This window comes from Equus przewalskii, chromosome 13, assembly GCF_037783145.1.
Source record: "Equus przewalskii isolate Varuska chromosome 13, EquPr2, whole genome shotgun sequence".
Classification (NCBI taxonomy): domain Eukaryota; kingdom Metazoa; phylum Chordata; class Mammalia; order Perissodactyla; family Equidae; genus Equus; species Equus przewalskii.
Window position 1 is genome coordinate 81,582,655 of NC_091843.1, and position 26,242 is coordinate 81,608,896.

General features: G+C 37.3%; 1 protein-coding gene across 2 annotated transcripts in view; it reads left to right on the forward strand.

Annotated features, from left to right (window-relative positions):
• Nucleotides 1–26,242, forward strand: part of EDIL3 (EGF like repeats and discoidin domains 3) — a 381,430-nt gene that overhangs the window by 255,826 nt on the left and 99,362 nt on the right. For both annotated transcript variants that reach the window (XM_008539038.2, XM_008539042.2), the window contains 2 exons: nucleotides 24,158–24,313; nucleotides 25,652–25,796. In XM_008539038.2, coding sequence (XP_008537260.1) covers nucleotides 24,158–24,313; nucleotides 25,652–25,796 — 301 coding nt within the window. The remainder of the gene's footprint in view (nucleotides 1–24,157; nucleotides 24,314–25,651; nucleotides 25,797–26,242) is intronic.

The following is a 26,242-nucleotide window of genomic DNA, read 5'->3' on the forward strand; positions in this document are numbered from 1 at the left end:
CTTTTCATCTCTAAAGCAAGAAGTGACTGCACTGTCCTTTGCTCCCACTCTGCCAACTCTATATTTATATCAGATCAACTAACATACTTGTATGGTTACCGCTTACCTTTCTCCTATACTGTAAAGCCACTGGAGAGTAGGAATTACATCTGACTTAAGACTATTTCCATAGCACATTGAATTTAAAAACTATGCTGGGTATATGCAGCTAATTGATTGATAGAAGAATAGAGACTGTTGAACAAAATAGATGGGAGAGAAAGAACTTTTATTTTCAAGTGGTAATTGTACCACACTGAGTGGTACTGAGAATGCTCAAACAACTCAGTCCATTCTCTATGTTCAGCTGTCATATGCTTATGTTTGAATCATGCCATCTAAGCATGATCCCATTGGTGCCATAAACAATGCAGAGAATGCCTCACCCATCTGAGCAGTAGAAGAATCAAACTTTTAAATCCCAGTGGCCCATGCTTTCTTCCGTAATCACTGCAAACCACTTTTATAAGCAGGATTAGATGGGCGTGGGTAGTATTTGTAAGGTATTGCCAGGAAGTCTGTTAATTAAACCGTAAGTACCAAACACCAAAATTTTCATCTTCTCTTGTCCCGTTTATCTTTTGTTCCTGAAATATTAAAAATTAAATGTTTGTTTTAGCTTCTCGCCCATTTTCGTAAATTTGTTATCATAATCAGACCACCAGAGTTTGAAACCTTAGACAGCGCTGTTGTTAAAGTGATCATATCTTCTCTCTAAGATTAATTTACTCTAGAAATAAATTTTTAAAATATTAGTATCTCTTTAACTTATGCAATTTGTCATTTTTATCCTTACAGAAATGTCAAAAACATACACACTACACCTTATTACTATTATTTATAAAATATAAAATGTAAAGAGTTATAGGGAACCACTTTAACGCAATTTTTAGTATCTGCTAAACTCTTAGTAGATAATTCAGTAAACCACCACCCTTATATAAAAGACTTTGTCATTACACTGGCTATACATTTTGGCCGTGAGGAAAACATTTCCAGCTTAATTTCTGTATTTCCAAGGTTGAGATTTAATTTAATTTAATTTAATTTATTTATTTGAGGAAGATTACCCCTGATCTAACATCTGCTGCCAATCCTCTTCTTTTTGCTGAGGAAGATTGGCCCTGAGCTAACATCCGAGCCCATCTTCCTCTACTTTATATGTGGGACACCTCCCACAGCATGGCTTGATGAGCTGTGCTAGGTCTGCACCCAGGATCCAGGCCTGGGAACCCCGGGCCGCTGAAACGCAGTGCACAAACTTAACCACTGTGCCACCAGCCGACCCCCAAAGATTGAGATTTTAAATGCCTTGTGATTCATTTAGTTCCCACTGTCTCACGAATATGCTTTTTAGGTTATGCCATTGGTAGAGTGAAATAGAGATCATCCGAATTGATTGAAAATAGCAACTCACTATTGTCATAGAAAAAAATAAACTATTCAAACGTTAGAATTTCTGGTTTTACAATCTACCTTGACCACATTCATCGCAAACTTACTCTGGTTCCCTCTTCATATCTCTTCACCTGACCATCTAGGCAGCAGTTGGGCCATGTCCCAGTTTCCGACACTTAGTACTAAAGGAGATAGCACTCGGGGTTCCTATTGTTTTCTGGAATTTCTTATTGTGACTTTTCTCCAGTATTGGTAAATGCACTCCTCAGTATTCCTCCATGAATGTGACTCCAGTTTCAACCAAGTTGAAGTTAAACCAGCCATGAGATCCGCCTATGGGAAATGCTGCCTATGAATTAGTGGGCTACTGCCTCCAGCCAATAATTCATCCCAACAGGAGTGCAGCAGCGCCTCCTGCAGGGCAGAGAGCGTCTCCTGGCAGCCTGCCCTGAGTCTCCCGGGTGAGAAACACAGAGAAGCAGGGAGAGAAGTGAGCGTCGGAATTAAAAGTTTGATTGTCTCCTCACGTTTATCTTCTGGGAACTACTGGGATTACGATTTGAACTGGGCTGAAGGAATCCCTTATTTCCACTGTAGACACCGAACGAATTCTTCTGCCCCAATGCCTCACTGAAAACCTTGTGTTGAAAATGGGACCAAATACCAAGCCACCTGGCCTGATTCTGAAAGCTTTACTTTCCCAAAACAGTAATTAATTTGAGACCATTTCAATTTGGGGGAATTTGTCCTTGTTGTTTAAAACTAACTGAATGTAGTTAGACTTAAGGGCAGAAAAGGTTACTAGATTCTCCTCTACTTAGGTTCCAAGTGAGTCTCATTATCTCTAGTGTTATGTACTAGCTTTAAAATTATCTAACTGCGAGCACCATGTGCTGCTTCCACTGCTTTACGTGTATTGACTCCATATTTCCCCGTGTTTGATATTGTTCTTATCCCCACTATTCAGAGAGAGAGATCGAGGCACCGAGAGATAAGTTGTCCAAATGCACTAAACTAGTGAGTTTCGCAGTTGGCATTTGCACACAGCAGCTTGTTTGAGAGGCCAGCGCTAAACCATTCGTAACCTCTGTACCATCCTTTCTTTGGCAGCTCTTGGAAGTTCTCTTTTACTCTTTTGGGAGGTAGGATGGGCACTGGTGGTAAGTATAGAGGAGTTTGGATTTTCTTAAGAATTGATAAAAAGTAACTATTATATTCTGTAAATTTATATTTGCTCAAAGCAAGCAGTTCACGTCTAGCCTAGGGCAGTGGTTCTCAGACTTCAACTATGTAAAAATTACCTGGAGAGCTTTTTAAATATGGTCCTCACCCTTAGGGTTTCTCAATTAGTAGGTCAGAGTTGGGACCCAGGGGACTACATAATGAGCAGACACTTCAGGTGAATTTTGATGTTGGTGATCCTGAGAAAAAACTAGTAATCGCTACACTGATGGAGCTCACAGTCGAGGGAGAGAGCCATACTTCATCTTGGATGTGCCCCTTTCACTATTAGAAGCAACTTAATTAAATGAGTTAAGATGTTAGAGAACAGTGTATTGAGACAGTAAAATGAGACATCAGTGTGAAACATTTTCAAGTGATGGATGACATCAAGACGTCACAATTCCAAGACCTAACTGCTTGAGCTGCTTAGGTGATATTTTGTTGTTAACCTGCTTGTGTCAGTGTCTGCCTTAAGTGGAACTGTCATTCCTCCAAGCCCTGGAAATAGGAACGCTTAATTGTTTTCAAAGCTTTTTTTCCTGTGACAAGAGGCCTTCAATAATTAAGTCATAATTAAACAGTAAAAGGATTGTAAAAATATCCACATCCCATAAGACCAGGCTTTTCAGTGTTCTATGGTTCAGTGTCCAGGTGGATCTTAGGAGTCTTCAAGGAAGAAATATTTACTTTCTGGAATATGATGAAAACATCAAAAAGCCATTTACATTTTAATTATTAAATATGAATTTAGCATAGTCACCATTTTTGAAGATGACATTAAGGAAGTGATTCTAGACAGAGGGGATACAATTAACAAAGGAGACAGAGGAGCTCAAGGAACATCAGGGACTGGTCTTACGAGAGTGAAAAGTTGGGTATAAGTAGGAGGAACAGGAGGACAAAAATCTACAAAGGTAAGGAGACACCAGAATGTGAAAATACGTCAGTGCCAAATGAAGGTGGCAGTTGATGGTTATTGAAGGGTTTTCAGCAAGGCATTGACACTCTCAGAACTAGAGTTCCCGAAGAGGACCTGTCAGTGGTTTGCATCATGAGTACCCAACACCATGCTGAGAGCTTTGGAGACATTCAGTGAAGTTTCACTGAATAAACATTGTGCTTCATGCAGAGACCAGCCGAGGAGCTGGCACACCAGCAAGGGGGCTTTTATAGCAACCTGCCCAGAGGAGGACCTGGATTTGACAGGCTGCTGTTGAAATCAAAATAAAAGACAAAATTGTAAGAGGGCTTGGGGCCAACCCGGTGGTGCAGTGGCGAAGTTCTCATGTTTCACTTTGGCAGCCTGGGGTTCCCTGGTTCAGATCCCGGGTGCAGACCCACGCACCGCTTGTCAAGCCATGCTGTGGCAGGCATCCCACATATAAAATAGAGGAAGATGAGCATGGATGTTAGCTCAGGGCCAGTCTTCCTCAGCAAAAAGAGGAGGATTGGCGGTAGATGTTAGCTCAGGGCTAATCTTCCTCAAAAATAAATTTATAAGAGGGCTTCAGGGTGCAGTGTTGACCACTGATTGAATTGTGTGTTAGGGAAGGGGAGGGAGCAAAAAAATAAGGAAAATTAAATTCCACGGTTTGGAATTTGAGCATGATTTTAGTAGCAGTGACAGAAATATAGACATCAGGAAAAGCAGTTGATCTGCTTGGAAAATGATGAACGTATTTTGGGTCATAATGTTTGATTTCCTTGGAGAAAATCCTAATAACAGCGTCCAGCAGGAAGTTGAAAGAGTGAGTTTGCTGCTCTGTACAGAGAGTGGAAGTGGATCAAGTGGGCACCACTGCCATGTGACACTTTTCCTTATTGCCATTTGTCATTTGTGAGTCACATGGCCACACCTAGTGGAATGGATGTTAGGTGGTGCCCACTTAGAGTTGAAATAGATATTTGAGGGGACAAACGGGAACTCTAAAACAGAATATCTTCCCATAGTGGTGAAAATTTTTCTTCCATTTCCATTTCCATCAAAACAGTCTATAAGACAACAGGCTTACCTGAAAGCATCATTGTGCAGGACCCTTAGGAAGAAAAGAACTGAACTTGGAGCTTCTGAATAAGTGTACCATTCTACATTAACTCCTTTTCCAGGACATTTTGGTTTTGTACTGTAGGTTGGCTATATTTTCTCCATGTATTTGTTTTTAATGTTGTTATTGCTGCGGCTGCTGCTGTTTTCCTCAGAATTGATATATTTAATTAAAATAGTAGCTGTTTCAGCCTAACACTGGCGTACTTAGTATAGATTGTTTTATTTTGTTGTGATTTTGGTTCTTGAAAAAGTAATAATGGTCTCCTTTTTTTCCACAAATGGGCTCTCAAATTTCTTGCATCTATTATATATTCAATGCTTCAATAGCTTTGAAGTATTTTTTTCTTTGAGTTCATAATACGTAGGCTATATTTTCATTTCTCAGATTTAAACAAAAACTGTGTTAAAGCCAGGTCTCCTTAGTTTATTACTATCATTAGTGCTATTAAGAGCCAGAATGCTGAATTTCAGAAGTAAATGTGAATTTTTCTATCTTGGTTTTCCTAGCAGGAGCCCAACCTAATCCAGTATTTTTTTTTTTTTTTTTTTTTAAAGATTTTATTTTTTCCATTTTCTCCCCAAGGCCCCCCGGTACATAGTTGTGTATTCTTCGTTGTGGGTTCTTCTAGTTGTGGCATGTGGGACGCTGCCTCAGCGTGGTCTGATGAGCAGTGCCATGTCCGCGCCCAGGATTCGAACTAACGAAACACTGGGCCGCCTGCAGCGAAGCGCGCGAACTTAACCACTCGGCCACGGGGCCAGCCCCCCAATCCAGTATTTTCACAGAATGGCAGCTTTCAAGAAGCTCTTACACTGAAATGTGATTATCTTGCAGGACCAAAAAACAAATAAGGCATTTTAATATTGCCTATGAATCTTAGCTTTTCTTTTCTTAGGAGCGTTAACCCAGATTTGGAAAGACGTACATGAACATTGAAAGAACACATTATCTGATATTTTTTTTAATGTTTTCAAATCTGCCATAGGTGGACTAGTATTTATTGAGCAGCTACTGCTTACAGAGAGCTGTTTGGGACAGACAAGTTTCCCATGCCTATATGGAGCTTATTTAAGTAGATAAAACATTTTAAATTATCTTATGTGGAAATTTCTAATTCATTGTGTGAACATTTGAGAGGGAAAAAAGCTATTTGATTTAATTCCACAAACAATTGAACTCTTCACCTCAAGGAAGCCTTCTCTAACTGCAGCCCTTACCCCAGATCGGATGTGCTTCTCCTAATATATGTTCTTATTGCTTTTTGTTCTTTTCTTGCGTAGCACTTGTCACAGCTTATGATTAAAGACTAGATAGGAGATTATTTTATTACGTAAGCTGCATGAGGGTAGAGGCACTGTCTGTTGGCTCACTTCGTATTCTCACCAGTCCCAATGACTATACCTTTAAGAAATAAGACAGATATGCTATCGTGATTCTTTTGGTAGCCTCAAGACTTAGAACACTTTTTATTTGCTCAATAAATATTTATTAAATGAATTAATAGTGTGAAGGTAAATAAGCCACATTACCTATAAATCTAATATGAGTACAAGACATTTGCATAAGCAGTTGTATTCCATGGTGAAGTAATACCGTGTTCGAGATCAATGTTTCTCGATTCAACTGGCCACTAGCACTTTGAACAGTTACTTAACCACTCCAAACCCACCTTCTTTACATATAAAGTGGCAACAAAAATAGACTGGCTCTTAAGGTTGTTGTGGGGATTATATGATGGATGTTTAGTCACATACAGCAAGTGATTAATAAATGTACATTCTCCTTCATTCAACAAGTATTTATTGAGAGTTCTAGCCAAGACTTTTAACTGTGCCCCTACATCCTTTTCACCTGTTTCCATAGCAAGAGGGTTATTAGTTAAGCTTGTTTTACCTCAGATATAGACTTTTTCTGTACAAGATTCTGTATATTCTATATAAAAATAAGAGTCTTTTAGACTATATATCCCAACCTCTCATTCCACTAGGTGTGACTCACAAATGCCAAAGGCAGATAAGGAAAAGTGTCACATGGTGATTTCTGGGAACCCTCCTAAAGAGACAGCCCCCACATGCCCCCTTCTCCCCTCTTCTTCCTTTCCTCCATCCTGCTGTCGGGAACTCACATGCTGCCATCTTGGACCATGAGATCAGGGTTACATACACTGCCAACAAGATAGAAGGGCCCAGAACCCTGATATATGGACCCCTGCTGCCTTGTCACACATTTACACAAGGGAGAAAGCAAGTTCTTTCTTATATAAGCCACTGTTAATTTGGTTTTTTGTCACTCACAGCTGAACCAAATCATCCCTAATATGAGTCTGTAAATAGCACGTTCAGTATTAGATCCAAGGCAGAATGTATTAGTGCCATAATAATAATTTTTGTGTTGCATGTAAGAGCAAAGGAAGCCATTTAAAATGAGATGTAAAGGGCGGATAAGTTTTCAGATTGCTGCAATAGGTGGAAGGGGCCTTTCTGGTGGACAGACCAGGCAAAGGAAGAATTGCCTTTTGTCCAGCTTCACCAGAGCCGCATAATGCCCAAGCATAGCGTGTGCTCCCCCTCCTGGGCTATAGCTCTTGCTCTCCTCTGGGTCTGGGATGACCATTCAATCCTGGCGCGTGACCTTGGGCAGGCCACTTGACTTTTCTTGGCCTTGGTTTCCTGTTTCCGTCAGTATTAGGAGATATTTTCTCTTTATGTCCATGAGAAGGCATTTGCCCCTTTATTTATCATTTAAAACATTCTGCTTCGTATTGCAAATAGTTGTTTGTGTCTTTTCCTCTTTAGATTACGTGTAACTGCAAAGATCTTTTCTTTTTTTATTTTTGTGAGGAAGACTGGCCCTGAGCTAACTACTGCCAATCCTCCTCTTTTTGCTGAGGAAGACTGGCCCTGAGCTAACATCCATGCCCATCTTCGTCTACTTTATACTGGGATGCCTACCACAGCATGGCTTTTGCCAAGCAGTGCCATGTCCACACCCGGGATCCGAACCGGTGAACCCTAGGCCACCAAGAAGTGGAACGAGTGAACTTAACCACTGCGCCACTGGGCCGGCTCCAACAAAGATCTTTTCTGTCTTTACATCATCATGTTTGTATGTTATAGACATGCAACAAATATTGGACAAATTAAATTCATTTGATGATTATATAGGCATAAATGCACACATAACAAACAGAAATATAGCTGGAAAAATAAGTTGTGATGACTTTGTCAAAATTAGCACATACCAGAGTGAAAATGTTCATGTTTTAATTTGGTAGGAGGTGGAAACCACTGAAGGTTTGAAAACAGAGAAGAGATCTAAGAATTGAGAAAATCTATAATTCAAACTACCAAAAAAAAAAATCAAGTTAGTTTGCCTAATTTTGAATGTCCTACTAACATGATTATAGTATTTTGTTATCAGAAATTTTATGTCACTTTTAAAAATCATATGAATCTTAGAATTATGGGTCCATAATTTTTAAATGTAAATATATAAAACATATACATAGTTTCATTCACTTTCCATAAAATTAACTGTAAAATTGGAGTTATAATGTAAATTTTTGTATGAATAAATCCGGTCAGTGATAAGTATGCAGTAGCTTTTGATCATTAAAAACAGCTTGTTTTCTAAATCTAGGTCCGCACTCTAACAAAATTATAAAAATAAAGGAATGATATTCTTCCATTTAAAAAAAATTTATTCTTCAAGGTTTATAAATGTTAGATAAAACTGTATTATAGTATTTAGTTAGGGGAAGTAGAAAGAAAACTTTACAAATGATACAGTTGGTATATTTCTTTAAAGATTTCCTAATTGCCAAGATCTGTTCAGCAAAATCATCATTTTTAAATAATGAGGTATATTCTATTTTCTTCCTCATGAATTTCAAATAGTTTAAGTTTTTGTTATATAGCATTTTTTGATAGTGGTGAAACTGTGTTTCTCTGAAAACATGTAAAAATATTATTCAACTTTATTAAGGAGTTGATGTTGGACAAGAGTACTGTGTGAGGAGTAGAAATTTTTCTCTGATTGGTTTTGCTCTTCACTTTGTCTCCTCCTTACTTCTACGGGAGCAGAGATGACTAAAATTCCCCCATCATCTTTCCCTCTTGGCTCATACGGAAGACCAGAATTGCCCAATTCATTTCTTAGGGTTACTATAAAGAACAAATGGAATAGTGTATCATGTGTAGAAAAGCCTTTTGAAAAGTAAATGTTAATTAACAAAATAGAGGCTGACCTGCCAGATCACTGTGAATTAAAGAAGCGTTTTGTTCTTTATGTTGTTTTTCTACATTTGTAAATGAGAGATTTAATTTTCCTCTTCCTGGAAAGAATGGTCAGATAGCAAACAATCATTGAATGCTTAAAGATGCTAGGCACCTAAGGGACAGCATCATCTTTGATACTCAGACAACCCTATGCATTCGATAGCATCTCATTATCGATGTACGGATGGAGAAATTCTGGTTTGCAAAGTTAAGAAACTTGCACAAGGCCATGGTAGGAAGTACATAGCACAACCTGGTTACCAGCCTAGGTTCTCAGAAGACAAACATCTTGCTCTTAATTAAGTACAGTGATCTACTCTCACCGTAAAGAAACAGAACTTCTGATATCTCTTGGTGGAAGCAGGAGATTTGGGGTCTTTTTGGTCCCTAGCACTGAGCAGCACCTAGAAAGGAGGGGCCAGTCTGCCCACCCTAAAGACACAGTACAGGACTCCCAGTTCCAGGCTTTACTTCTCTTCCTTTCTCATCTTCACAGTGTTCTTGTAGCACCACCATTCTCCCTGACACCTGAGAATAAGAGGTCCCAAACTCCACAAGTCCAGACCTGGATGTTGGTTTGTTGTACAAAACTGTGAGTTCAGATTTCAGGATTTATTTGCTCACAAAGGTATTCAAAATGTTAAAACAGGGGCCGGCCCCGTGGCCGAGTGGTTAAGTTCGCGCACTCCGCTTTGGTGGCCCAGGATTTCGCCAGTTCAAATCCTGGGCCTGGACATGGTGCCGCTCATCAGGCCATGCTGAGGCAGCATCCCACATGCCACAACTAGAAGGACCCACAACTAAAAATACACAACTATGTACCGGGGGGCTTTGGGAGAAAAAGGAAAAAATAAAATCTTAAAAAAAAATGTTCAAACAGCTTACAGCATTTTACTTTCCATGTTTTATTCAAAAATAATTAGATACTTAAGTGAAGTACCTTTAATTCCCATAGAACTAAAATGCAAATTACAAATTAATCCTTAGTATAGAAATGTATGAGCAGGTGGAAGGATTAAAAGATATAACTTGCTTCTGCTAGAGAGATTTCATTATAGATTGCAATGAATCTTTCGTATCAGGTGGCTTTTGAAGAGACTATGGAATATTGCCAGTGTGTGTCCAATTTTGGAGTGATATTAAAAACCTAGTTTCAGTTTGTCTGAAATTAGATAATCTGGTTCGCCCAGTTAATAATATTCCTAGCAGCTATCTTTAGGTATAGAATAACAATTTTGTAATAGGGAGAAATAACCAAGCACTATTTAGTGTGTCTATTTACATAAAATTTTTGAATCATGAAATTAAGTTTTCAAAAAAAGCTGTGAAATATAAGATCATTTTGTTATTGTTCAGAGCATACGCTGATATATTCCAATGTGACAATGCACTTTAAGTTCTAAAATATATTTATTTATTTCTAGTTTTGAAACACAGATGTAAGATCATACTTATTTAGATTAAAATAAAGTCAGAGAAACACAAAGAATATAGAAAGCTAAGTTATTGCTTGGTAATAGCTACTGCATCTGTGTCGCAGACATTTCTACTCCTTCTATTCAGCCTTCTTATTTCTCTTTCTGGTTAATTCATTCGTATGGCACAATGCTAGAAAATAATATCCTAGAAAATTTGCCACCCTTTACGCTAGAGCATATGTTTGCTTTGCAGTCTTCCTTTTTTTCAGTACATAAAAATGAAGAGTATCACAGTATTCTGCTTCCCAGAAGTACCTTCTACATTTTTATTTTGTGATGTTTGTTTCTATCTTGATGTTTAATTGATCCCATGTCAGCATTTAAAATTTCAGGGCACTTGCTGCCACCATCAATAGTATCTTCACAAATGGAAAAGTATAGATGTTCTCATAGCAACTGTTCTGTTTACGTTGTTGTTATATGCATGCTACAAATGACACACTGAATTAAAAAAAAAATTAGAGAGCACATGGGGATGATGCGTTCTTCTCTACCTGCTCACCTTACTGTCCTGGAAGGGGATATGAGCATCAAGGAATTCTCCATTTTACCTAAGACTATACTTAAAGTAATTGGACATCCTTTTTTGATCTTTCTTTTCTGATGCACTCAGCACGGTCCTCATCACATCCACTTTGAAGTCCACTCAGTGAGATGGTCGAAGCAGAGGAGGGCATTCATGAGGACCCTGAAGTGAAATTCCTCCTCCTCGTTCCTGGGCCAGGGCCAGCTATTAGAAGTAATGTTCCTCTCCTAAGAGCTGTCTTTAAAAGAATTTGTAATTGATAAACTCCTTAAAACTTTTCAACCGTGTTTATTTCTCTCTCTGTTTTTTGTAGAACACGTTTGTGATGATTCTTTTGATTTTTGTCTTTCTATTGCCCACTTCACATCTGCGTAAGAGCTATTGCTTGTGGACATGGCCACCCACAGGAATTTGAGAAAGCCGAGCCTCTGGCCCCCAGCCTCCCTGGTCCCTCTGCCCTTTGTAGCACACCCACTGCCTCTGTGCTTGTGCATCATGGACTTTTTTTTCGTTTTGGAAGCACCTTAGGCTTCTTTGAAAAATATTAGCAAAGTGACCTTATTTTTCCTTATTTCTAACGTATTTTTATTAGGTTAGTGTTTCTACTCATGTACTGACATCGTTTTCTCTTTTTCTTCTTGTTTCTTCTCCTATCTGTTCTTCACGGTTTCTCTCTTTTTCTCCTTCCTTCCTTCTTTTCGTCCTTCTTTCCTTTCTTCCTTCCCTTCCTTCTTCCTTCCATCTTCTTATTGAATCTATTCAGATTGCTGGGCTTTTTACAAATAATGACTCCTTTAATTCTTGCTCTAGCCATATGAAGTAACCAGGAAAAAGATAAGAAAAACCTAAAATTCAGAGTGTATGAATTAAAATCTATACCTCAGACCATAAAACCTCACTTGTGAAGGTTCTAGATTACCTTAACATATACTATTCCACCTAACTGAATATACAGGGTAAAGTCTTTAAACAAAACAGCCACAGTTCAGTTTGCTCCTGAATGTGAAACTGTGAATGTTGGAGCATGTCAAGAAACTCAAACCACGGCAAGTACCGAGAGAGGGGAGATGAGTATAATATAGTGAAAACTCTTCAGAAGCAGGTAGAAATTCAGACGAAACCGTTGTGCCAGGCCAGGACTCTTGGAGCAATATCCAGATTGCACCCTGGATGCTGAATTGCTTCTGTCACCTGCTGTTTAGTGAATGAGGTGTTTCACTTTGATTGGAAGTTTTACCAGGTGCAGAGAGTCATAAAGAGATTCTAGTTTATTCATATGTGTTCTTTTCCTATCTTTTTTCAAAGAAGACAGTTAAGTTAACTGAACACATGTTAAAGGCTGACCAGCATTCAGAACAGTGGGGGGCAGTTCAGAAGCCCTCTTATCTGGAGCTTCAGAACTAAGCATTTGCTAGTTAGTAAAAACAGATTAAAAGAAAAAAGCATTTAAATTCTGTTTCATATCTCTTGGATGAACCGAACTCATAAAGCATTATTGATTTTTTCATTTCTTTGCTTAAACATACTAGTGAAGTTATCCAAGCATAGAATCCTAGATATTAACTATTTTCCCCAATATTATCAATCGTTTTCACTAATTTGCCTTTTCAGAGTTTTTCAAAGCTTATTCATGTTTTAATAGGCAAAAACCCCCTCTCCTTTTCCAGTCACATTTTAGCAATTATGCTTCATTAAATTACATCATTAAAATAACAAGCACAGCTTGAAAAAACAGATTGAGGAACAAACACAACAGACTCGTGGTTAGTGTGCAGCTCAACTGGCAAGAACAAGGAGAGTGAGCCTGACAGAACAGCCCAAAGCGCCGGGATGTGTGGAGCAGCGACTGTTTAACAGTAGGAACGAAGAGTATCAGTGGATCAGGTTGTTGGTGCTATGGAGATTGCTTAAGACAAGTTCTATCATAGCAACAAGGACCTGTCATACCGGAACTATGAGCTAAGCCCTGCTGGCCTGAGTTAGTCCTTTCATCCTGAAACACCTCAAAGGCCTTCCTCCCTAGGCACGTTCATGAGGCTTCCCATCACCAGGCCTCCAGAGAGGATGATAAAGATGCATTCCATAAAATACTTTATATTAATAGGATAATGTGAAAGAACAGGGAGTTCCAATTCCCTGTAATTTTTAACTAGAAGCTTTTGGTGATAATGTTCCTATCTTCTTTTAACTCAAGTGATGTCTTTACAGACTGGATACTTAGAACTGCCGGAGGCTCAAGTTATTTCTCATATCACACAAAAGGGATAATTACCTATTATTTTTGTCTGGGGCTGATCTGTATTGCCAGCACCCAACCAAAGGCCCTCCTAGGAAGATTGTCTTTACTGTGACCTGGGAAGGCATACTTAAATGAGCTTCGCTATGAACAATATTGTGGATAGAAAAAAAAAAAAAATCTCATTTTCAAATTTAAAACTTTAAATACTATCAGTGCAAACTCATTATCTGGAAATTTCAAATAAATATCTATACTCACATACTTCCAGACTCTTCATGTTAGGGAAAACAGCTAATTGAATGCATGTTTTTTTTTTTCGTCACTACCAGAAGTAGAATGTTAGTACATAAAATGAAATCTCTGTTAAGGTGAAAGTGTCATGAATAATGACAATTTATAATTTTTAGTTTACTCTAATTTTCTCCAATTACACATTTTCTTTATAATGATCATACAAAAATAATGTTGTTAATTCAATGGAAGGACAACTGTTATAGTCACGCGAAATACTCATTTCCTGAAATTGAAAGGTGCTTACTACAGTTTGGTGGTTCTTTCCTTAAGAGATATGCTTTTCTTTTAAAGTGTGAATATGTGCATATCTAATATACAGTAATACCAAAGTCCTCATGTTACATTTTTAGCAATTCTAATGATGGAATATGCATCAGTCTCATCCAGTCTAGCAGATTCTTTTATTACTTGATCTTTTACCTGATACTTTTATTATTTGTATGATAAACCATACCCTCATCATTAAAAGAGAAAAATTTGCACTTTTAAAATCTCTATACATTAGCACTTAGTAGTCAGTTTAAACAAACTGCCTGTGTTTTGTGCAAATTGTGTAAACATTGGTACACAAAATGATTGCTATAGAGTATCATTATTAAGTACTGTATATTTATATAGTACTTTAATGTAATATGCTATCTAATCTTTAAATCTGCATTTTTTTTATATGGCAACTCATGAAGTACTGCTTGTGTGTGTGCTTCAGTAATCATGAAGTCAATGACCATGAAGTGTTTGATTTTAACATGATTTTCCTATGACTGAGTTATGAATCAGGCATTTATTTTCTTTGCTAGTTGAACTTGTTATAGTAATTAAACAAGAAGACCATTAGACTGAGCTGACTTTAATGCCTTACCAGCCGACATCAGCAAACAGAAACCTAAGCCTATAAATGCATCAAGGTTAGGAAATTGAAACCTAAGCACAACCAACCACCGACAGCGAACTAGGCTTTCCCAAATAATGCGGCCACTTAGCCTACAGCCAATCAGATATCTCCCTTGCTTTGCTGCCACCTCCTCTCTCTAAAAGTCTCCCTCCTGGCTCCTGTTGGTGGACTGCTCCTAAGCACTTTGGTTTGGTGCTGCCCCACTCAAATGAATTTTTGCTCAAATAAACTCTTAAAATTTTTAATCAGTTTATCTTTAAACAATCTTTATTTGGCAAATGCTTCCTAGAGTTTCTTCAAAAAGAATTCCTTCTCTTCTACTTCCCAAGTATTACAATATTTAAAAAACGGAATGCTTCTTTTTCAATTAAATAAAATAACAAAGCGGTTCCTTTTTGCAAACTGTGTTTGTTTGCATTTTATGTTTGGATTATTCTCATGTAGAGATACCAGCTAGCAGTCAGACCTACACGTGAATGCACTACTTAAGCATCACAACTTTTGGTAAAAAGTTTGAGGTAGAGAAAAACAATTAGCCATTCATAAATCCTACTCTTAAAGCTAATTGCTTATTTAACACTGGTTTTTGCCTAATTACAACCATAAGCAATTTTAAGTACGTTATTATATAATAAATATGTTTGAAATGGTGATGCACTGTATTTTCTACTAGGGAATGAGTCTGAGAAAATACTTTTGTATATAACAGTTCTAATACATCAGATGGCCACACTTAAGTTGCTTTTCTTGAGGATAGAGGAGTAAATGGGAGGAGCCAATGATCCCTTCCCCGGCTTAGGATATCATTTGCCAGCACCGATTTGAGGATGAACATCTTTATTTCATGACATTGTTACTCATTCCCCACCTTCCTTCCCATTCCTTTTTCCTTAAAGAAACCCAACCTAGGAGAATTGATATGTAACCTTTCATTTCACCTTCCCTGTGTTGATTTACACAAGCGGCTTATTGGAAAGTGCGTGATGTTATGTTGTATACGTGTGTTTTTAAATTTGCATAAGTGGAATCGTATATATTTCATTTGGTTCTTTCTTTTTCAAACATTCTTATATTTTCTAGATAGCCATGTATAAATCCAGTTCATCACTTCTGACTCTTAGAAAGTATGTCTGTGTGTGTGTGCAAGAGCGTGCACACACGCATATGCATGTACACACTTACACATTTTATATTTTAAACTTCTGTTCCTCCAGGGATATTCACTTAAACTGCTCTTCTTTGCTGACATAAAAATATTCTACAATAACTATATGTGTGCCTATATCATTGAACGCTTATGCAAAAATTTGGGGAGGGAAAATAGCCAGAAATAGGTTGCATAATTTTACTAACAACTAACAGATTGAAGTAACTATGCCAACTTTTATCCCCACCATCGGCAGAGGAATACTTGGTATCACCAATCCTTGATATTATCTTAGATTTTTGTTTTGCCATTCCGTTGGCTGTAAATTGCTATCTTTTTATTTAATTTGTATCTATTTAATTGCATCTATTAAGTTTAGCTATTGTTATTTCCTTTTTTCTGAATTGCCTCTTAATGTCCTTTGCTCCGTTTTCTATTGATTTCTTCATCTCTTTGGGGGGTGTGTGTATGAATGTGGGTGTGTGTGTTTGTGAAAACCCTTCATATATTTCAGATCAGTAGTTCTCAACTGAATGCACAGTTCACGTATCGCTTGTGGAAGCAGGGCTCCCAAAGACCCATTCAGAAGGCTCATAGGTCAACACTGTTTCCACAGTAATTCGAAGACTTTCTTTGCCATTTTCACTGTATTAACATTTACAGTGAAGCCACAAAACAATGGTGTGTCAAACAGCTGGTGCCTTCGCACAAATCAAGACAGTACCACCAAACCGTACTAGTACTCATTGTATTCATCTCCATCATGCACATGTTGAAGTGAAAAAAAGAAAAGAAAAGAAAATCCAGCCCATTTAAGAATACCTTTGATGAAGCAATGGTGATCATCAACTTTATCAAATGCCAATCCTTGCTATGTCTGTAGTATTCTGCGTGATGAAATAACAATTACACGTAAAGCATTCCTGCTGAGTCCTGAAGTACGAGGCGTATCTCAAGGAAAAGCACAGGGGAGGTTGTGTGAGTTGCAAGCTGACCTACTCCCTCCTTTTCTGAGCATCGTGTTTAGTTCAAAGAACAACTGACTGACCACGACTATTTATCCCTGGATATTTGGCAGACATGTTCTTGAACAGGAACAAAGTAATACTGCTCCATTAGGGAAAACAGCTGACAGTGTTTCTTACTAGTGATAAAATTAGAAATTTCAAGTGAAAATTAGAATTTTGGCAAAAATGTAACTACCAATGTGAGCTTGACAGCTTCCAGTACTGACAAAGGTTTTTCTAATGAAATTGGTGGTAACGTTAATGAATGTGACTTTTTGATAGTGTATAACAAGGTATACCATTCTTTAAAGAATCTGCATAGCTCAGTGAGCCTGTGTTTGCCAAATGACCAGTGTGTGATGTTACAAGACCATGCATCAAAAAAGATCCATTCAAAGTGCGTGATAAATGAATGGGTTTTAACATAACAAATATTTAAAGTTTACTGGTAGATTTCAGATTCAAAGCTGCAACTAAAATTTAAGACGTTATTGCTGGTCAAGTTTTGGGGTGGTAGGAAAGAAGAATATATGCACTTATCTGGAAAGGTTATTAAAATACTCCTTTCAGGGGCTGGCCTGGTGGCATAGTGGCTAAGTTCACAGGCTCCACTTTGGTGGCCTAGGGTTCGTGGGTTCAGATCCCAGGTGTGGACCTACACACTGCTCATCAAGCCATGCTGTGGCAGCGTCCCATATACAAAGCAGAGGAAGATGGGCACGAATGTTAGCTCAGGGACCATCTGCTGCAAGCAAAAAGAGGAAGATTGGCAACACATGTTAGCTCCCGGCCAATCTTCCTCACACATACACAAAATACTCCTTCCTTTTTCAATGACATGTCCGTGTGAAGCTGGGTTTTTTTCATATACTTCAGTCAAAAAATGTTTTTCAATGGATTGAATGTAGAAGCAGATATGAGAACCTACTTGTTTTCTCTTAAACCAGATATTAAAGAGATTTGCAAAAATATAAAATAACCTCTCCTCTGTAAATTTTTGGTTTTGGACAATATAATTATTTTAATAAAAATACAGTGTTTATGTTCAAATGTAATTAGTTTATTATTGTTATTTTAAAATCAATTAACAAATATTTCTAAAATTTGTCAGTTTTAATTTCTAATACAATAAGCATTGATGTACAGATATAACCCACAAGGTGAGTGTATTTGCTCTTTGGGGCCTTCAATAATTTTTAAGAGTAAAGCAGTCTTGAGACCAAAAATTTGAGAACTAGTGTACCAAATAAGGCCCTGTCCTCTCAGAATTCTACTTCTTAGTTCTCTCCCCAAGCTGTTTACCTCCTGATGGAGAAGCCACTGTTAGCTAGTTTTTTGATTTTGCTTTCAGAGACATTATAATCATGTACAAGAAAAAATATGTGTCTATTATTTGCCCTTTACAGTAATATAAACAGGAGTATGCAATACATACTGTTCTGTTGCTGAAGTCTTAGAGCTCTTTTCACATAATTTCCAGATAATTGTAGATATTCTTCTTTGATACCACATCAAAACTTGACAAGCAGTAATTTCTTAAATCTTATGCTAAGATCTCTCTCTCCATTTCTTCTTATTCTTTAATTTTTTTGGTAAAGAAGATTGGCCTTGTGCTAACATCTGTTGCCAATCCTCCTCTTCTCCTCTTTTTTTTCGCTTGAGGAAGATTGTCCTTGAGTTAAGATCTGTGCCAATCCTCTTCTGTTTTTTGTATGTGGGATGCCATCACAGCATAGTTTGATGAGCAATGTGTAGGTCTGGGCCCAGGATTCAAACCCGCAAACCCCAGGCTGCTGAAGCAGAGCATGTGAATGTAACCACTACACCACTGGGCTGGCCCCTCCCTTTCTGTTTCTCTCTCTCTCCCTCTCCTTCTTCAGCCCTCCTTCATTCTTGTTTTGTTTTACAACTGAATAGTGTTCCATTTTCTGGACTTTTCCATAATGAAATGACTTTGACCCCTATCGAGAGACATTTTAAATTGTTTGAAATCATGTTCTGCTATATGGCACTGCAGGGAACCACTTTTTACCGACATACATTGGCTACGTGTGATTATTCTTATAGGCTACACTCCTAGAATGAAATTGCTGAGTGTAAGAAAGTGTGCACTTGTCGTTTTGTCTCACATCACTAAATTTTCCTTCATAAAAGACTGTGTCATTTATACTCCTATCAGGAATGTACAAGCTTGCCTATTTCTTTACACTTCGGCTAATAATCAATTTTTGTACTTTTTGCTGATGTGAAAGGTGAACTATAGTATCTTGAGGTAGATTTAATTTGTATCATCTGTAAGATAGACTATCTTTTCATGCATTTAAGATCCATGTGTTTCCTTTGATGTCAACTAACAAAATCCTTTGCCCATTTTTTTTTCTGTTGGAGTGTTTGGGTTTTACCTAATATATAAGATCTCCTAATTTTTTTGATTAATCAATTATTTGCTTTAATATAATTTGGAAAATATTAATCCCAATTTTTCATTTGCATTTGACTTTATTTTGCTTTTTATCTTAAAAAAATGTCTACTTTAATATGATAACATTTTGTGTGTGTGTATGTGTGTGAGGAAGATTGGCCCTGAGCTGACATCTGTTGCCAATCTTCCTCTTTTTGCTTGAGGAAGACTCTCCCAGAGCTAACATCCATGCCAATCTTCCTCTACTTTGTATATGGGATGCCACCACAGTATGGCTTGATGAGCAGTGTGTATGTAGGTCCACACCCAGGATCCGAACCTGCGAACTCCGGGCTGCTGAAGCAGAGCATGCGAACTTAACCATTACACAACCAGGCCAGCCCCAATATGATAACATTTTTAAAACTAGCGCCATGATTAGGTAATCATTTTCATCTCTAAGGCTATTTTTAATTCTATATTTTCCTCTGGTCCTTTTGTGGCTTCTTTCTTTCTTTCTTTCTTTTTTCATTTAAGTGTTTAATTTACCTGGAATTTACTCTGGGGTAAATGACAGATATTGATCTAAATTTATTTATTTGATGTGTCTACCAAATTGTCCCAGCCAAGTTATTGAATAGTCTCTCTTTTCTCCACTGATTTAAATATCACTTATTTCATATGCAAAATTTCCTTACATAGTGGGATCTATTTATTGATTTTCTATTCTGTTTTATTGATCTGTCTGCCTTTATATGTGCCAGTGTCATGCTATTTTAATTATTTATATGACATTTTCCATTGATAAATGCTGAACTAGATTAATTATATGTTGATCTTATATTAAGCAAACTTGCAGAACTTTTCAACTGCTTTTTATTATTTGTTGCTTCTCTTAATTTTTCAAAGTAAATTGTTACATCATCTGCCAATATGGGCAGTCTCTATATCTGATCCCGTTGCCTTCTGGAAAAGGTTTTATAACTTGTCTTGCTTCCTCACTCGTTTATCTTCAGCTGTGTCTCTGCTTGAAATCACTCCACGGGGAAATTTATTTAGCTTAACTTTACACTCCTCGATATTTCCAATTGATTCGTATTCATATATTTGTTCCTGCCTTCTGTTTCAAACACTTTTTTATCTTTTTTGGGATTTTTTTTTTTTTAATGTTGAAGTCTCAACCTGTCAATTCTATTAGATTAGTTTTTTCTAGTATTAGTTGTGGGGTTTTTTCTTCTTTTGATTACAGTGCTTGCATTCTCAGAGAGTTTGTGATTAATTTCTTGGCTAGTGATATCCCTGGATGGAAAGAGGAAACCCGCATCCTAGCTTCTGCTACTCCAGGTGGATCGAGTTGGTGCAAAGAGGGTGCCTCATGACAGAGTTATAATCTCTGCTCAACCCTAATGTTTCCTTTCCTGGAAAAGACCTCCCCAGCCCCAGACGCTGCATTTAGCAGACTTCCATTCCTCTGTTTTACTTCCTTAGTGCAGATGAGAGATGAAGAGTGCAGAGGGGGAAACACTCAGGCCTGTTAGTGACTGCAGGCTCCTCCTTCCAGCCTGGCCCGCATTTCACTGCTGCCCCCCACTGGCAGTGGGCTGGGACTGGGTGAATCAGGAAGGAACCAGACAAGCAAAATGAGAATGAGACATGGCATATCTAGAAAGCTCTTCCCAAGCCTGTCTCCCATCATCAGCCCTTGGAGTTCCCCTCCACACATCCCAGACACACAAACACACTGGCATCTCAAAAGCTCCTTTGTTCCTAAGGGGGTTTCCCATGGTTTTTTGTGTTAGAGTTGGATAAACCTCAGCGCCTACTCAGCAACGTTCTGACCTGGAGCATCTCCAGGGCTGGATTCGGGGGAGAGGTCCAATAGCCCATGGTAGTTGCTGTCTTGTCAGGAACCATTAATTTTCCCTCTTCTCCCATGTTGAAGCTAATGGTTAGATTTACACACACACACTTAAACATATTAGCCCTAAGTGTCTTATTAGTACATAGCTTTGAAAGTTGTTTGTAAATTTCTTTTTGTTTGGTTATTATGATTATCAGCTCTTGTAAATACAGTACACCTCTCCAAATCCAAATTCCCTCAGCTTAAGTGGTTAAGTTCAGCAAACAGAAAAGGAATGCTCCTTTTAGCTAAAAACAACAAGGACTGAAAATCAACCCAAAACACAAATGTTTAAAGAGCTTTCTAGGCAGCAGGTGTTATTAAATTTTTACATCTACTGTATCATATAATCTTCATGTGATAATTCTATTAAAATCCCATTTACAAAGAGGGGAATTAAATTTCAGAGAGTTTAGACAAATTGTCGAGGCTTATATGGGTGGGAAGTGACGAGAGCCAGGGCTGACACAGTGGGTCCTCGTCTGCCTTCCGCTTGGCCTTAGCCTGGGTTCTAGGCATTCTGCAGCCAGACTATGTTTCTGAATATTTATATTCATGCAGGGGACACAGTTCACTCAAAATACCTTACAATGTAGTTTCGTTTTTTAAGACTGTACAGTGTACCTACCACTCAGTGGAACAATAATTTTTCTGAAATCAGATAAATGAGTGAAAATATTTTATTGCGTATCCAAACATCCATCAAGCTCAGGGAGTAATTTTGGAATTTCTGATGGAATCCCCAGTATGCATTTAACATAGTGTCTGGGATGGTTCGTACAGGCAGAATAAACAGAATAAAAGACAGATCATCTTTTAGCCAATGTTATTTTACAAAGAGATCATAAAATAATGTTAGAATGGGATGAAAGGGGATTATTTGCAGCAAGTTTTGTGTGAAACTGTTTCTAAAATCATCCTGTAACCTTCTTCCAAGTCTTAGTTTGTTTCTAACAGCAATATAGATTCCTGGTATTGACTTTGAGTGCGACCATGACGTGAAATCTTAGCCCTTTTATGTTGAATTCCTTAATATCCAAGCTTAATAGTGCCAGACACATGAGAACTCAAAAAGTCTAATACCTAGTAACTGTTAATAACCCCAGAACCTTTAACCCATAAATCACTTTTTGGTTTTTCTTTTTTATTTAATGAAAACAGCACTGATGTTTAATTACAAATACCTGCTAAATGGAGACACAGCCCAAGCTGGGTGCTGCTTTACTGTCTGGAATTCCAGCTCCCTAAGGTATACATTCTGAACTTGTAGATGTTAGAGCAAATAGGAATCTTTTCAAGCATCATTTCTAATGACTTAGAGAGAAACACATTCAAATTTTTATTTTTTGGTGTTAGTTCTACAATTTAAGCTCTGGAAAATTAGTCTATAGCTCATGAGCCAAAACTACAGCAGAGATAATTTGACCTCTTACAAGAGGGGTAAACAAGATCATTGAAACAAGGGAAAAGATCATTGAAAAAGGAATGTTCTGCAGTATCAAGTGTGGAATTTGGTTTCCAAAGTGGGAGGAAACCTGATTCCAAGTGTCCCCTGGTTATGTTGTATCTATTAGGAATGTTTAGACTCTTCACAGATTGTCACTGAGCTAACAGCTGTAGCAGTCTTCCTCCATGTTGTGTGTGGGACAGCATCACAGCATGACTTGATGAGTGGTGTGTAAGTCTGTGCCAGGGAGCCAAGCCTGCGAACCCCAGGTCGCCGGAGCAAAGCCCGTGAACTTAACCACTATGCCACTGGCTGGCCCCTCCACCCCAGTTCTTTAACTCACCAAAATTCCAGGTTTTCTTTACACATGAGTAACATCAAGAATTGCCTGTGAGAACCATTTGTGGGGGAACCTCATGACTTTCAAAGAGGGAGGACGAGACTTGGGGAAACTAGGAATCAAAAGGAAGGCGACCTTGCTTGCCACATTAGTAAACTTCCAAAAGCTAAAAGGGTGCTGACTCCATGCAGGATTCAGGATTGCTCATACACATTAACACATTTAAAATCTATAAATCCAAGGAAATAAAATATTGTAGACCTTTTAATAAGTCTCGGTGTTTGTCTGGGGTGGGAAAACTTTAAGCATTGCTTTCTTCGTTTGGATTTTTAACTCTTGAGTATGTGACATGAATATATATGTATGAAACTGATTATGGGGGAGCTGATTTCTTCATGCACATCCTCCGCCTTTTCAAATGTTCTCTATCTCTCAGAGTCTCAGCATAGAGTAAAAAACCCTAATCACTTACAGGAAGTGGAAGATTTTCTGGTTTTCTCTGCAAAACGGTCTCTGAATTATAACTTAATATTATGATATCAGACATTTAAATTTTTCTGATTTGTGATTGGTACAGAGGGAACTTCACAGCAATTTGTCAAGAACATTGAAATAATACCTTTCTGCTAATTTAAGATTTTATAGGCATCATAAAGACATTTTAAAGTGAATGGAACAATTATTAATGTTTGCTATATATGATGAAAATGTTTTTCTTACATTGTAGCATTTCATTATTGTATTTTAAGGGTCAAAAGGCGCTCTCTGTTTAAATATGAGAAGAATATTGAAAATTTTGTTAAATAACTATTACTCTTGGAATAAACTATTGTAGGGTGATTTGGAATGAGGAGAAAATACCAGTTAGAAAGTCTCCATATGCTGACATGAAGAGAAGAGCAATTATTTGGTGAAAACCTCTCCCTGACCCATAGCGGAGACTACAGTATGGAGACCCAGAAACTGAAGATATTTGTGTTTGCTTTTGGTATTTGTCATCATTGGGGCCTTTACTTGCTCTTGTTCTTCCTAGTACTCAAAGATCTCAGGGAGATTTTCATTTTAAATGGAAATTTATTGAAGCCTAAAGCAATTGAGACACATTAACAATTATGTGGATGGTAGGGTTTAACAGTGACATCACTGAGGTTATTTTGGCAAGGTTATATTACCATTTGTCAATTTACTAAGTCATACCTCCATATCATAGCCAACCAAATGTTTTCTATTCTTAAATGTTTGGGCACCCTGTCCTTTTCAAATTTTGTTCACAAATATTGCTTTATTTAAAAATAAGTATTCTAGTAGAGAAAGATTTTGAAGCTAAACTTGATATATATTTAATATTCATCTGAAAAAAGTACAGAAAATTCTCAGCTATTTGTATTATTTTAAATCTATACTAATAAAACAAAAATGTTCCATTCCTGAAATTGATGCTGTCTATGTTGTCATCCTGAAAGCAATAAATTTACCATTGGTTATGCCTTGTCTCCTCAGATAAATTTACAAAGAAAAATGAGAGTTACTGGTGTGATTACCCAAGGAGCCAAGAGGATTGGAAGCCCAGAGTATATAAAATCCTACAAAATTGCCTACAGCAGTGATGGAAAGACCTGGGCAATGTACAAAGGGAAAAGCACCATTAAAGATGTGGTAAGACTGACTTAACATGTTTAATTTAAAAGTAAAATCCTATTAATAATCATTGATTAGCAAGTGACTACAGCAGAAGCCTTAAGTTGTTGAAAATGAATTTATGATTTTTTTAAATTAGAATAATAGGGTGAAGGGGGTAAGGAGTTTTTCCAAGTTATAAATGTATAATGGCCACTATTTAAGACTTTCTCAGATTTTAATTGATGGTCCTGTAAACACTTCGTCACAAGATTAGCATAGTCCTGTGCATAGCAATTAAGTTTATTTTAACAATAGTCAGCTTTGAAGTTCGTTTTATTGCTTTAACATATTAGCTGTCTCCTTAATCAAATAATTATGGATCAAAGCTTTTATTTTTAAAGGAAAAATTATTATTTTTAAAGAAAAGTATGAAATGTTGTAAAAAATGTGTATCTTTATATACTTCATACTGGAAGACAATTTTGTTATTTAGCAGAATAAAATATTTTAGAGGAAATGGATATAATGTTCAGCATCTCCTTTGCCTTTTCATATGATAGTCTCAATTTTTTATTAATTTTCCCCCATATTTTTAATTTAAAAAATATCAGACTTTTGTTCATCCCATTTAAAACCAAATCAGTAGGCTGGACTCTAATAAATTTTATTAAATATTTTTTTTAAATTGCCTTCTTAAATGAATTTAAATAAAGTTTTCTGATTGCCCGGTTATATGAGGTAAAATCAGAATGAAGTTTGAAGGAATTAAAAATAACACATTTTATCACTTAATTTTTAGAGAGAAACATAGTTTTTCACTGGAGATATATATGAAAAATTATGAGTCTCTTATGCACTGATCTGAGACTGACTGGTAAGGAGGTAATCTTGAGGAATCCAACCCTAAAGCATCATAAATCTGGTCGTAGCATGAGAGAGACTGAGCGATCAGGAAGCATGAGTGAAGACTGGTTCCTGAAGGAAAAAACCCAAAAAACAAAACCTTGTGGATGCTAAGTAGCAAAATGGACAAACCTAACTTAAATTGAAAAGTTTAAGGTGCCCATTTCTCAAAGAAAAAGAGAAGCACTCCCCTAGCTCTGAATTATTGGTCATAAAATTGACAAGATCCTCATAGTAGAGTATACGTTATACCAAAGGCCACAGTGGTTTATAGCTTTACTTAGGATTTTATCTATAGATTTTCTATTCCATGCTGTTGGCAAGGTGCTTCCTAAATGCTCCAGATCCCCAAATTATTTAATCCAATCTTTGAAAGATTATGTTGGGTAGGATATAGGGTCAATGTATGAAAATAGGTAAAGAAGCTGTTGCAATTAATTATCTTAAACTCTACATTATCTCTTTACACAGGTGTTCCATGGAAATGTTGATAACAACACACCTTATGCTAACTCTTTCACACCCCCCATAAAAGCTCAGTATGTAAGACTCTATCCCCAAGTTTGCCGAAGACATTGCACGTTGAGAATGGAACTTCTTGGATGTGAACTATCGGGTGAGTCTCATATTATCTATGTCTGTATTTTCTTTAAAGAAAAAAAGAGAACATTTGTATGTAGTCTGCTACCAACTTGCAATTTTCCAAGCCTTGTAGACATTCATTTCTTCTACAAAATGTCTAAGGCATGGTTCAGTGAGAAACAGTGTGCGTGTGTGCATGCGTGTGTGTGTGTGTCTAGGGATAAAACAGTTCTAAAACATGCTACAGAATAGAATTAATATAGAAGGGGCAATATATTTCTTTAAGTGGTCAGAGAAAGTACAACACATTCTCACTGGAAACTTTTGTCAAATTTAAATGTCGCGGTGTTTTTGGTAGTAACTGTGATTTATGTTTTGTGACAAAAGTTCAGTAAAAACTGGAATCTGCCTGACCTCATAAATTGCAGTTCCATTTAGGCTATATGGTATAGAAAAGTAAGAACTTGGTTTTGGGTTTGA